This window comes from Eumetopias jubatus, unplaced genomic scaffold (genome assembly GCF_037043125.1).
Source record: "Eumetopias jubatus isolate StellerSeaLion01/CBP00866 unplaced genomic scaffold, mEumJub1_p1.0 scaffold_10, whole genome shotgun sequence".
NCBI lineage: Eukaryota > Metazoa > Chordata > Mammalia > Carnivora > Otariidae > Eumetopias > Eumetopias jubatus.
The window spans coordinates 61,139,723-61,150,565 of record NW_028274816.1 but is presented as its reverse complement, the minus strand read 5'-3'; the positions used below and the strand labels follow the sequence as shown (position 1 = coordinate 61,150,565).

Here is a 10,843-nt window from a genome sequence, read left to right as displayed (position 1 = left end):
ACTCTCTCCCTCTTCTTGCCTCTATTTGTCTCTGTGGCTCGCTCTCGGTCGCTCTCCATCGGGCTGTGACTCCGGGCCTCCGTGTCTCCGTCCCTCTGTGTCTTTCTCTTTGAGGGTCAGTTTCTGTCTCCCGCACCCCTCAGCCCTCCTTCTCCCCGTGCCTCTGTGTCTACGAACCTCCCTGTGCTCGCCTCTTCCTCCTCCTCTGTGCCCGGCCCTCTCTCTGACCCACTCCCTGGCTCTGCCAGCGTCTCCCTCGGTCGCTGGGGGTCTCTCTGAATGTTTGAGCTCATGTGTCTCTCACCCCCACCCGACCCCCATCTTTATCCCTTTCTCACCCTTCTGGCTAGGAACCTCTCTCTCCGTGCCTGGGGGTCTCCCCGTCCCTCCACGTCCCTCTCTGGCCCTGGAAAACCCTGCGCATCCCCGTGCCTCCGAACGTCGGCCCTGCGGGGCTCCGGCCTCCGCTCTGTCGCTCCGCCCGCGTCCCCACCCCTCTCCAGTAGCGCCCCGGCCCTCCCCCAACTCCCGAGCGCGTTCGGTTCCCGGCTCCCTGAGACCTTCTCTGTTGCCAAGGGCAACCACGGCCCGCCCCGCGCTGCGGAGTGCGGTGCATCCTGGGATTTGGAGTCTGAGCCTGAGGACTACCTGTTGTGGCGACGCGGCCGAGAACTTCCTCTCCCGGCGTGCCCCGCGAGGCGGAGGCGGGGCGCGGCGGCGCCTGGGGACCCGGCCCACCGCACCACCTTCGGAAATTTGGGGGGTCCGGGGTCGGCTTCTTGAAGCCGAAGGGGAGGTGAGGGAAATCCGACTCTTCTTCAAACCCCTCAGAAGTGGGGTGCCCTTGCCTACCAGCCACCTCCAGGCGTCCGGCCTGCCCAAGGGCAAGGATATGGGGTCGGGGTGGCCCTGGAAACTGACCTAGGGAATCCTGCCTTGCTTTGCTTGGCTGCTTTTGCCGCGTCACCAACACATCACCCCCGAATACTGGAGCTGTTCTCCCTGGTCCCTTCCAGAGGGGTTCAAGCGGGGGTGGGGGGCGAGACGCCCTTGGAGGAGGCAGGCATTGGTGTGGGTCGGAATTCCGGGGTGGGCACTGCAGATATCAAAAGGAGGCTTCTCCTGGAAAAGGAATGTATCTATTCCCGTTAGCCCTTCCTTCTCTTCCGGGGGGGGGGCCTCCCTCCCTTCCTCCCTCCCTTCCTCCCTCCCTCGACATATCGCTTGCCATTGCTTTTGCTGGTGTTAAGTGCAGAAAATGGGTTGCATGATCCTGGGATTTTTGCGGGTTTATGTATTTGTGATTCTCCTCAGGCAACAGGACCTTCTCTGGGACATAGATTCATGGTAGAAGTAATTCGTTTGCTCTTTATCAAGGTCTTCTATGGACAGGTTGTGTCAGGGAGCTTGGAACTGAGGGCAAGATGGAGCTGAGGGTGGGAATGTCGGCAGCGTCAGATCCTGAAGGCCCAGACGGAGGAGCTTTAGGATCACCTGCAGGCAGATATGGATCTGAGCAGGGGAGGGCAGTGTCAGGGGTTAGAAGCATCCCCCTGCGGCCAGGGTGGGCAAGAGGTGGGCTAGTCAAGGAGGAGGCTGGGGTACTAACTCAAGACAAACAAAATGATACCTGAGCTGGGTCAGGAGCCGGGTCAGGAGCCTGGACAGACAGTGTCTGGTGAGCGACTGACAGAGCCAATGGGAAGAACCAGAGCCTGGGTTCGCAGGCTCGGGAGCCTATTACTGAGATGGGGAACCCGAGGAGTTGATTTCGGGAAGAAATGTTGCACTCAGATGGGGACACTATATTTCTGAAATGCTCATTGGATTCCAAGGAGGGACAAATCTTACCCATTTCAATCCTAACTAGTTATCCTGGCTTGAGAGAGTAAATGTGGGAGATCCAAAGGCCAAAGTTGTCTTGGCCCCAGGCCCCCTCTTCCACCAGACCCAAGAATCTGGACCTTGCCCCCTCTCCTGGAGCCCTCCTCCTCAGCAATAAAGCAAGCACAGTTTTTCTTTTACCTTTATATTGATGTAAAAAAAAACAGAACATCATGGATGTGGGAGTGAGGAAACGGACAAGTCCCCTCTCTGTGGTTGACAGCAGGAGCGGGGACTGATGGGAATCAGAAGCTCCAGGGAATTAAAAAAAAATAAAATATATATTTATACATTTATATATATGACGTTACGCGTGTGAGTCCCAGAGAAGCAGGAAGCAGCTACAGAAAGCAACTAGCATGCAGAAACACACGTGTGTGTGTGTTTGTGTGTGTGTACCACACTCAAGCAATGCAATTCAATTCCTCTGACTATGGCAACAGCAATCCCCACCTACCCAACCCAACCACCCCCACGAAAAAGATGTTGAAAAGAAACCTCCCTTTTAGAAGAGGGCCACCCAGTACATTGTGCCCTCGTGGCCAGGAAAAGGAAAAAACAAAAACAAAAACAACCAAACAAACCCAGGCTCACATTGTGTTTAAGGCCGGCGATGGCCAACCTCTTCTCCCAGCAAAGGCAGTCCATGCTGTTCTTAACACTGAGGCGGGAGGGCCACATCCCTGTCCCCTATAAATACTTCAGACAGTTGTCCTTAAGACCGTGCAGTTCTTTGCTAGCTCCTTTTTCAATAACCCAGACAGCCCTTGGGATGGAAAGCATTCACCCTTTACTTCCTTTAAGATGACCTCCAGGCAGTGGAATTTTAGTAAGCATGGCAAAAATTCTGGTTAGTAAGCCTGGCAGAAGTTCTGGAGCCAATATCAGGTGAGGCTGGGGGCCAGGCAGAGCCCAGGGACCCAGGGCCTGTGCTTTAAGCCTCATGCCCACTGGAGATCACTGGCCTCCAGAGATTAAAGGGGACATGTACTGTACACCCCCCTCCACTGGGAGAAAGGGAGCCCCATCCCTAGGCACCCACCCCCACCCCCACAAACACACATGTACACACCAACTAAGGCACAGCCAGGGCGGGCAGGCATGCTTTGGCAACGAGGCCCCTCGGGAGGCCCAGGGTACGAACAGCTGCAAAGAGCGGGGTGGGATGGGGAGCTCAGCACCTTTGGAGGTGGGGGGGCAGTGGAGTGGTGGCAGAGAAGAAAGAAGTCTCAGAGCTCCCAAGGAAATCGGAAGAAAGAAACTGGCACAGAGACGGCCAGGATACCGGCGGATGAGGAAACAAACGAGGACCAGAATGGAGCTGAGAAACAAATAGGTAGGAAAGAAGAGGTGAAAACAGAAGGAGGCAAGCAGGCAAAACAGGATGTGGGCAACCCAACAAACAGGAAGGAAAGGCGAGAGCTACAGGAGAGAGGCGGCAGGAGCTAAGGGAACAGAGACGAGCCGGATGAATCGGGAAGGAAATGAGAAAGGTAGGCGAGAGGGAGCCAGAAGAGGCAAGTAGGACTTGGGAAAGAAACCTCTGCGGGCAAGAGGGAGTTGAGAGCTCCCGTCGTCACTGTCGTCGGAGCCTCAGACCCTAACGAAAACCAGGCGGGCCGAGTACACCAGGTCGGCCAAGTAAGCCAGCAGGTTGATGGCCGTCAAGATGGCCACGGCCAGTCGGCGGTCCCAATTGCACACGTAGTAGGTGTGCCGGCTGCTGCAGCCCACATCCCATGACCGACGGGGCTGGCCCCCGTGCTTCTCGCTGAACTGGTAGAGCGGCCAGAGAACAATAGCAGTGGCGTACAGAAGGACAGAGAGCAGGGCCAGGCCTGACAGGAAACTGGGGAAGGAGATGGGCAGCATGTTGGTGCAGTCGCCCAGGTTCAGCAGGATGGCCACGGCCGCCAGGATGAAGCAGATGGAGTACACGGCCACACACCACTCCAGGGCCGGCTGGTGCTGGTACAGGGAGGGGTTGCTGATGAAGGCGAAGATGATGCAGGCCACAAAGGTCTCCAGCACCTTGAGCAGGCCGGGCACGGTGGCCATGTAGCCGGTGATCTCCCCGGGGCGGGCCCGGGTCCAGGCCACTTCGGTGGCATAAGCCACACAAGCGATGCAAGAGAAGGCGGTGGCGGCAATGGCGTGGTCCCGGGAGCGGCCATGCGACAGGAACTGGACGTAGGTGGTGGGGTAGATAATGGAGGCCGACAAGCAGAAAAGGGCGGCGTAGCACGCATAAGTGATGGGGAAGTTTCTCCAGGACAGGGGGAAGCGGGACTGGAGCCCACATAACTCGACAATGAGGATGATGAGGGTCACAGAGAAGCAGAAGCACCAAGTGAACATGGACCAGTCACCCATGGCCCCGGTCCAAGCACCCACACTGGCCACCAGGGAGAAGGCCACACAGGTGGACAGCAGCTGCAGCAGGCGGAGGAGGCCCAGGGGCTGGGTCAGTGCCCGAGGGGACCCCACGATGGTTGGGGAGCCCAGGCCTGAGGATGACGACGTGGTGGTTGTGATGGTCGTGCGGGTCACCGTCACCGGCATGGCTGGGAAGAAGGGAAAGGAAGTGTCCTACGACGGTTCCGAACGTGGGAATCAGCCCTTCCTCCCCTGGGAACAAAGTAACCTGGACTCTAGCTGGGGGTGGAAACCCAGGGTGCAGGCTTTTCAGTTTTCCAAGTGGGACAGTTGCAGGCCTATGGGGATGAGTTGGTCACCGAGGTCCTAGGCCCCTCCTCCCTCTGGACTCGGTTTTCTACCTCTCGTGTCAGAACCCAAGAGTCTAGGCCATCTCTCTCCTTTCCTCTCTCTGCAACCCGACAACTGCAAAACCATCTATCTTTCTTCCCACCCTGGGCACTCAAAGCTGCCCTCATTCCCCTAGGGACTCAGCTATCCAGCCACTCAGGACTCTGCTCTAAAACCTCCTGGACCATGGTCAGAACGAGAGGCCCCGCTTCCTGAGCTCTACCTGCTCCCTCTGGCTACCCAGGGCTCTGCACCCCTGCTCCTGCACCCACCTGCATTTCCAGCCTCCAGACATTCAAGAGTCCCACCTCCAAGTGGGAACGTTCTCAGGGACCCACATGTGATCAGAGCTTCCAACCAACCTCCCAGCCTGTCTCTGGAACTGGGTCTGAACTCTCGGGAACACGCCCTCTCATGCCCACCCCCCACCTCAGAGATCAAGGGTCTGTGCCCTCCGTCTAATTCCCACCTGGGATTTCGTCCTGGACTACTGCCCCCAAGGACACTGAGCTTCCTCCTGCCTATGCCCCTCCCCCACATGGAGCCTAACCTCCAAATTCCCCAGCTTCCAAGAAACTCAGTGCTCCAGATTCTTGACTGTCCAGTGCCCCAGCCCCTTCCACTTAAATCTCCAGGCCTCTCACATTGGATTACATAGCTTCAGACCTCAGGACTCTGGGCCCTCAGCCTTGAGTTGACCAGACACCTGTAGTCCAGGAAATCAGCTTCTTTCTTCTGTCCCTCCAGAACCTGCAAATTCTACCTCCTTGTCCTAAAGACCCTCAGGGATAGAGGGCCCAGCCTCTTGGGGACCAGGTGTCCAAATCCTCCCTCAGGCCCTAGGACATCTAATCTCTCAACTGCCACCCCTAAAAGGTTCCGAAGGTCTCTCTTAGCCACAGGGAAAGAAACTTCCTCCTTCCAGGATCAGGCACAGGAGGGCCTAGAGGACAGCAGAACAGGCTCTAACCTTGCCCAGCTCTCCCTGCAAGAGGCCCTGAGGACCCAGGAGCCCAGTTCCTGGACACACTTCTTTCCCAGGTACACAGGTCCAAGTCCCCAGATGTTCCTCCCTCTGACACAAAAGTCTAGGTGGGAAGCTCCCTCCTCCCTCAGACCCAGGAGTCCGGGCCCCCAGCCCCTCTTCCCACAGACACGGAGTTCAGGCTCACTCACCAGCGGTCTTTTCCGAGAACCCCGACCGAGAAAGATCCGGCTCTGGGAGGTGGATTAAGTCCGACACCTGGAAAAGGCTAGTCAGAACACAGGAGGGAGGGAGAGAGAGTCAGCGTCCAAACTCAGCCCCGGCTCCGCCCTGCCGGGACCCAGGCGACCAGCCCGCCCGCCGCGGGGGCTCGCCCAGAACTCGCGGCCAGGCTCTGCAGCCCGGGCGCCCTCCCAGCGGGGGCGGGGATTTGGCCGGGAGCCGGAGAGGTCCCGGAGGTGACCCCAGGGAAGCCCCACCCCTTCTTCCTCCCCAGTTCCCAAACGGCGGGGGCAGGAATGGAGGGAACCCGGTAAAAGTGCACGCCCCGCGGCCGGCGTGGGTGTGAGTGATCTTAACCCTGCCCAAGCCCAAGAAAGCCGCGGGGCCGGCGGGCGGGGGGGCCCTGGGCGGTGGCTGCGGGGGCGGAAGGCCAGGCCGGGCGCAGCGTCTCCGGGCCTTATAAGGGCTTCAAGTCATCCCAGCCATCTGGAATGTGGCGGGGACCGGGGGCGGGGGGGTGGGGCGGTGCTGGGACCTCCGCCCCGCGCCGGCCTCCGGGAGGGCCCGCCCCACTCGTGGATTTCGGGGTAGGAGGGTCCACCTAGGACGAAAGGTCTGAAGCCTGGATTTCTGGGTCCTTCTGGGTCCCTAGAGCAGGGATGGGAGCCTGGACCCCAAGAGAGTCTCTGGGAGATGAGTGGCTGGGAAACCCAACCCCTGGGTTTGCACAGCGGAACCCCCCCACCCTCCTGAAGCCGGAAACTGCGATGTTGGAATCCAGTCCAGAGATTAGTAGCCACACCTCCCACCACCCCTCGGAAGTCAGGTCCCTGGGTGAAGGCTGGGCCTCCCGGGCCACCTGGAGGTGCTACGCGGGACTCGGCCGCCTCCTCCCCCACACGCCCTTTGAAAACCCGTTAAGAGGAAGTCAGGACCGGCCTACACTCTGGCGTTCTAGAAAGCGGGTACAGCTGGGTCCCAAGCAGGGAAGGAGGAAAAGCGCGAGCCACAACTCCAGAAGTGCCCCAAGGAAGGAGGTGGGTAGCGCAGGGACCACCCGGAGGGGAGGGGTCCATCTCCTATCGCCCGGCTTCCAGCCACCACCTGAGGTCAGAACTCAGGAATGCACCGCCAAAGACAGCCGGAGAGAGAGGAAACACTAATTCGGCTTCTCCGCGCTGCTTAAGGGCTCCCCCGGCCACGCCCATCCCCTCTCACCACCTCCACGCCAAACACCACACCCCATCACTCAGACTGAGAATCGCGTCCCTAAACCCCAGCCTCCATTCTCAGCAACCCAAGGACGCCGGCCTCAGCCTTGGCTTCTCTCCGCCCAGGACACCAGCCTCCCAGTCCTCGCTTTTTGGCCTTTGGGGCCCAAAGTTCGAATTCTGTCCCCAGAATGGAGGGGTGGGGAGCGGGGAAGGCCACTCTCTTTCCCAAACCCAAACTCCCAACTCTAAGCTCCTCCCCTCCTGAAGACCTTCTTCTACTAGGTATCAGCCCCCTTCAACCAGAGCACATAGGGGTCCCCATCCCTCTCAAACCCAGGAGCCCAGACACCCATGTCCCTCCTACCTCAGACCCAGAAGTCCAGGCCCCCAGCCCCCTTCTCCTCCAGACGCAGGAGCCCAGGGTCCCCGCACCTCCTCCCTCAGACCCAGGAATCCAGGCCCGCAACCCCTCCTCTCTCAGACCCAGGAATCCGGGCCCCCAGCCCCTCCTCCCTCAGACCCAGGAGTCCAGGCCCCCAGCCCCTCCTCCCTCAGACCCAGGAGTCCAGGCCCCCAGCCCCTCCTCCCTCAGACCCAGGACTCAGAGCCCCAGCCCCTCCTCCCTCAGACCCAGGAGTCCAGGCCCCAAGCCCCTCCTCCCTCAGACCCAGGACTCAGAGCCCCAGCCCCTCCTCCCTCAGACCCAGGAGTCCAGGCCCCCAGCCCCTCCTCCCTCAGACCCGGGAGTCCAGACCCCCAGCCCCTCCTCCCTCAGACGCAGGATTCAGGACCCCCGTTCCCCTCCTCTTTCAGATGGATGACCTGTATGAGTGCAGGTCTCAAGCCCTGTCCTCTCCAGAACCCGATCCTGCTCCATGCCCTAGTCTTTCTAGAGAGTCAGACATTCCGGACCCCAACCCTTTCCACCCTGTGCACCCGGGAATCCTGACCGCAGCTTCCGCGCCGGGGGGGGGTCCCCGCAGCCTCACCTCTCCCGCAGTGGCGGCTGCTGCCGAGCAGAGGCGGCAGCTGCAAACTGTAAGGGTTTGCTTACTGGGTGGGGTTAGCGGGCTGGGGCGGGGGCGGGGCCGGGGGCGGGGCCGGGGACCCGGCGGGAGCGCGGGTTTCGGGCTGAGAAAGGGACTCCCCGAGCTGGGGTATCCCAGCCCCACCCCTGAGGCGGGGCCAAGAAAAGACCACGCCCCTCCCCGGGTACAATGGACCGAGCCTCCCCGGCCAAGCCAGTGGTGGGGGTGGAGGGCTGAGGTCACTGTTGCCGTGGTGACAAAACAGGAAGACACAACAGCTGGCGGTGTGGGGGCTCTTGGGGGCTGCCCTCCCCGACTCGGCCCTAGCGCAGTCTCCAGGCGCGGCTCGGGAAGGCCGTTGCCATGGCAACCCCTCTGTTTAGCGTCTGTTTAGGGCGAGCCCCCAGCCCAGGTCCCCCACCCCAGTCTCACCTCACTCAACCCTCTCTCTCCATTCCGGCCCCCTCCCCTCCCCGTCTGCCTCGGCCCCGCTCTTCCAGGACGGATGAAATCTTGGACATCTGGGTGGCAGCCGGTTGGGAGACTAGGCCTCTCAGTTTAATGGGGTCTGTGGGCTAGGGTCTCTGTCTCCTGGGTCTCTGAAAGGCGAAATAGTTGAGGCTGCTGATCTCTAGGCTTTAACGGGTTTCTGGGCTGAGGTCCCCGACTCCTGGGTCCCCAAATCCTCATTTATACTGGGACTCGCGGTGTTAGGGATTGGTGGGCGGGACTCCTGGGTCCCAGATGTCACAGTCGATGGGGGCAGGGGAAGGGCTGTTGATAGCAAAACGCCTGGATCTAGGGCGGTGGGAGTCGGAGGCATGGACTCCCAGGTTCCAAATGACGCCTAGGCTGGAGGCCCAGATACTTGGCGCAAAAAGCAATCAAAGCTCAGACTCCTGGGTTTTCATCCGCTCAGATGTGGTTGCAAGCCGAGCCTCCTAGGTCTGGAACGGAGAGATATTTTTGGCCTGCATTCCTGGTTCCCGGATTGAGGGAGGGGCTCAGGAGCTCGATGAGGACGGGGCTGGGGGGCAGGGGGCTTCAGATTCCTGGTTTCTGCAATATGGGAGGGGCCCGAGTCGCTGGTCTGCCCGAGGCCCACAACAGGGAGGGGCTGCGGGGTCCTTTCTTAGGGCGACTCTGGGGCCCTGAAACTGAGGGACGGAGTCCAGAAGCAAGCTGAAGCTGAAGGTCGGGATGCCTGCCCGGGGTCGGGGCGGGGACCGGGACGCCTGGGTCCCTCCCTGCTGGCCCTGCTCACTCACCGCGCTCTGCAGTCGTCCCTGGCGCGGCCTCGCTCGCGGCTGCCTCTGGGCGGGGCCTGGTGGCGGCTGCGGATGCTCCACGACGCTGAGCTAACGGGGCGCTGCTGGGTGCCTTCCAGGAGGACAACTAAGGAGGCTTTGAGACCCAGCCCTAGGGTGGAAGGCGCGCGAGTCGCGGCGGGGTGGGGTGGTCGGAAGGGGTCCGGGAGCCTGTCTAGCAGGCTGCGTGCCTACGGAGGTGGGAGGGGCTGGGGGGCCTAGAAGCGGTGAGCTCGGCTGTATGGGGGGGTGGCATGGAGGGAGGAACGTGCCTGCCCACTTTTGTGCCCCCTCAAAGGGGATAGGCACAGACCCTCTCTGTCATTCTGTGCTCTGCATAGGGGAGGGGGTCTCCATGAGCCAGGCATCCCGGCCCTACCTAAGGAGTCAGGACACGGTGCGATTTGGAGGTTCTCCAGCGTAGTCCCCGGCGTTCCACTCAGACACCTCCTTGGCCCCCAGTGCAGAGGCATCTCTCTCCCGCTTCCTGCCCCAGTCAGCCACCCTCTTTGACCCACTAGCGGCACTCCTGAGATACCCTAAATATTCCGGGGGTAGCCTCCACCCGCACAATTTACTATGTTGTGCTCTCTGGTGGAAGTGTTTTTCTTTCGGCGTGAAAACCCCAAAACAGCAGAGTTCAGGGTAGCAGGAAGAGGAAGCAAACATTGAAAGAATGAGTCACCGGGTGTGATCTTGAGAAGTGATACCTTAGGGTTCCTGGGTATGTATAATCTGGCACCATGCATGTGCCCCTGGTTCGGAGTGTTTGCCCATCCCGTAGGACAGCCCCCAGCACCAAGGATGTTGTGTCCAACCTGGCACTGTAATGCACTCTCCAAACAGGCTATACCTCTGTTTTATGAAGCTCGCTGCTTTGGGGTGATGGGGTACATGGGCCTGCCCACCCACTGCCTAATAAATGGAATTCCTTGATCAGAAGCAATATTGTGTGGGTCAACATGATGGTGAATAGGGCCATTCAGTGGGTACACAGATGCTGCTGTTAGCGGGAGTGGGTAAGGAAAGGAAAGCAAATAACAACCCAGATTTAATTATTCCAGGGAGGAAAAAGTCACTGCTCAATTCATGATGGTGGGAGCCCAACATAATTCTCAGGTGACCAGGTGTTTGGCTGGTGTCCCTAGGAAACCTAGCACGCTGTGGGCTCAGCACTGCTCAAGAAAGCACTTTACTTAGTATTGCTGACTTATTACAAAGGATGGAACTCCAGAACAGCCAAATAGAAGAGACACATAGGGCAAAGTATGGAAGGAGAGATGCCGAGCGTCCATGTAGAAATACCACCTCCCAGCACCCTGATGCATTTACCAACCGGAAAGTCTCTGAGCCCTGTTGTTTAGGAATTTTATGGAAGTTCCATTACATGGGATGGTTGATTAAATCACTGGCTATCCATGATCAAGCTCAATCTCC

The 10,843-nt window shown here is 59.6% G+C and overlaps 1 protein-coding gene across 3 annotated transcripts; it reads right to left on the bottom strand.

Moving 5' to 3' along the window:
* Positions 1–2,013: 2,013 nt before the first annotated feature.
* MYADM (myeloid associated differentiation marker) lies at positions 2,014–9,475 on the bottom strand. Of its 3 annotated transcripts, none has more exons than XM_028094693.2 (3): positions 9,368–9,475; positions 5,827–5,903; positions 2,014–4,448 (listed from the first exon to the last, which is right to left on the bottom strand). In XM_028094693.2, the coding sequence occupies exon 3, from the start codon at positions 4,444–4,446 to the stop codon at positions 3,478–3,480; it is 969 nt and encodes a 322-aa protein (XP_027950494.1). In that variant the 5' UTR covers positions 4,447–4,448; positions 5,827–5,903; positions 9,368–9,475; the 3' UTR covers positions 2,014–3,477. The 3 variants fall into 3 exon arrangements, with proteins under 3 accessions (XP_027950494.1, XP_027950492.1, XP_027950493.1); XM_028094691.2 differs by lacking the exon at positions 9,368–9,475 and adding an exon at positions 8,061–8,126; XM_028094692.2 differs by lacking the exon at positions 9,368–9,475 and adding an exon at positions 7,436–7,460.
* Positions 9,476–10,843: the final 1,368 nt, after the last annotated feature.

Excerpts from the sequence above, each read along its gene's own strand:
- MYADM (XM_028094693.2), bottom strand. The coding sequence starts at position 4,446 with ATGCCGGTGACGGTGACCCGCACGACCATCACAACCACCACGTCGTCA.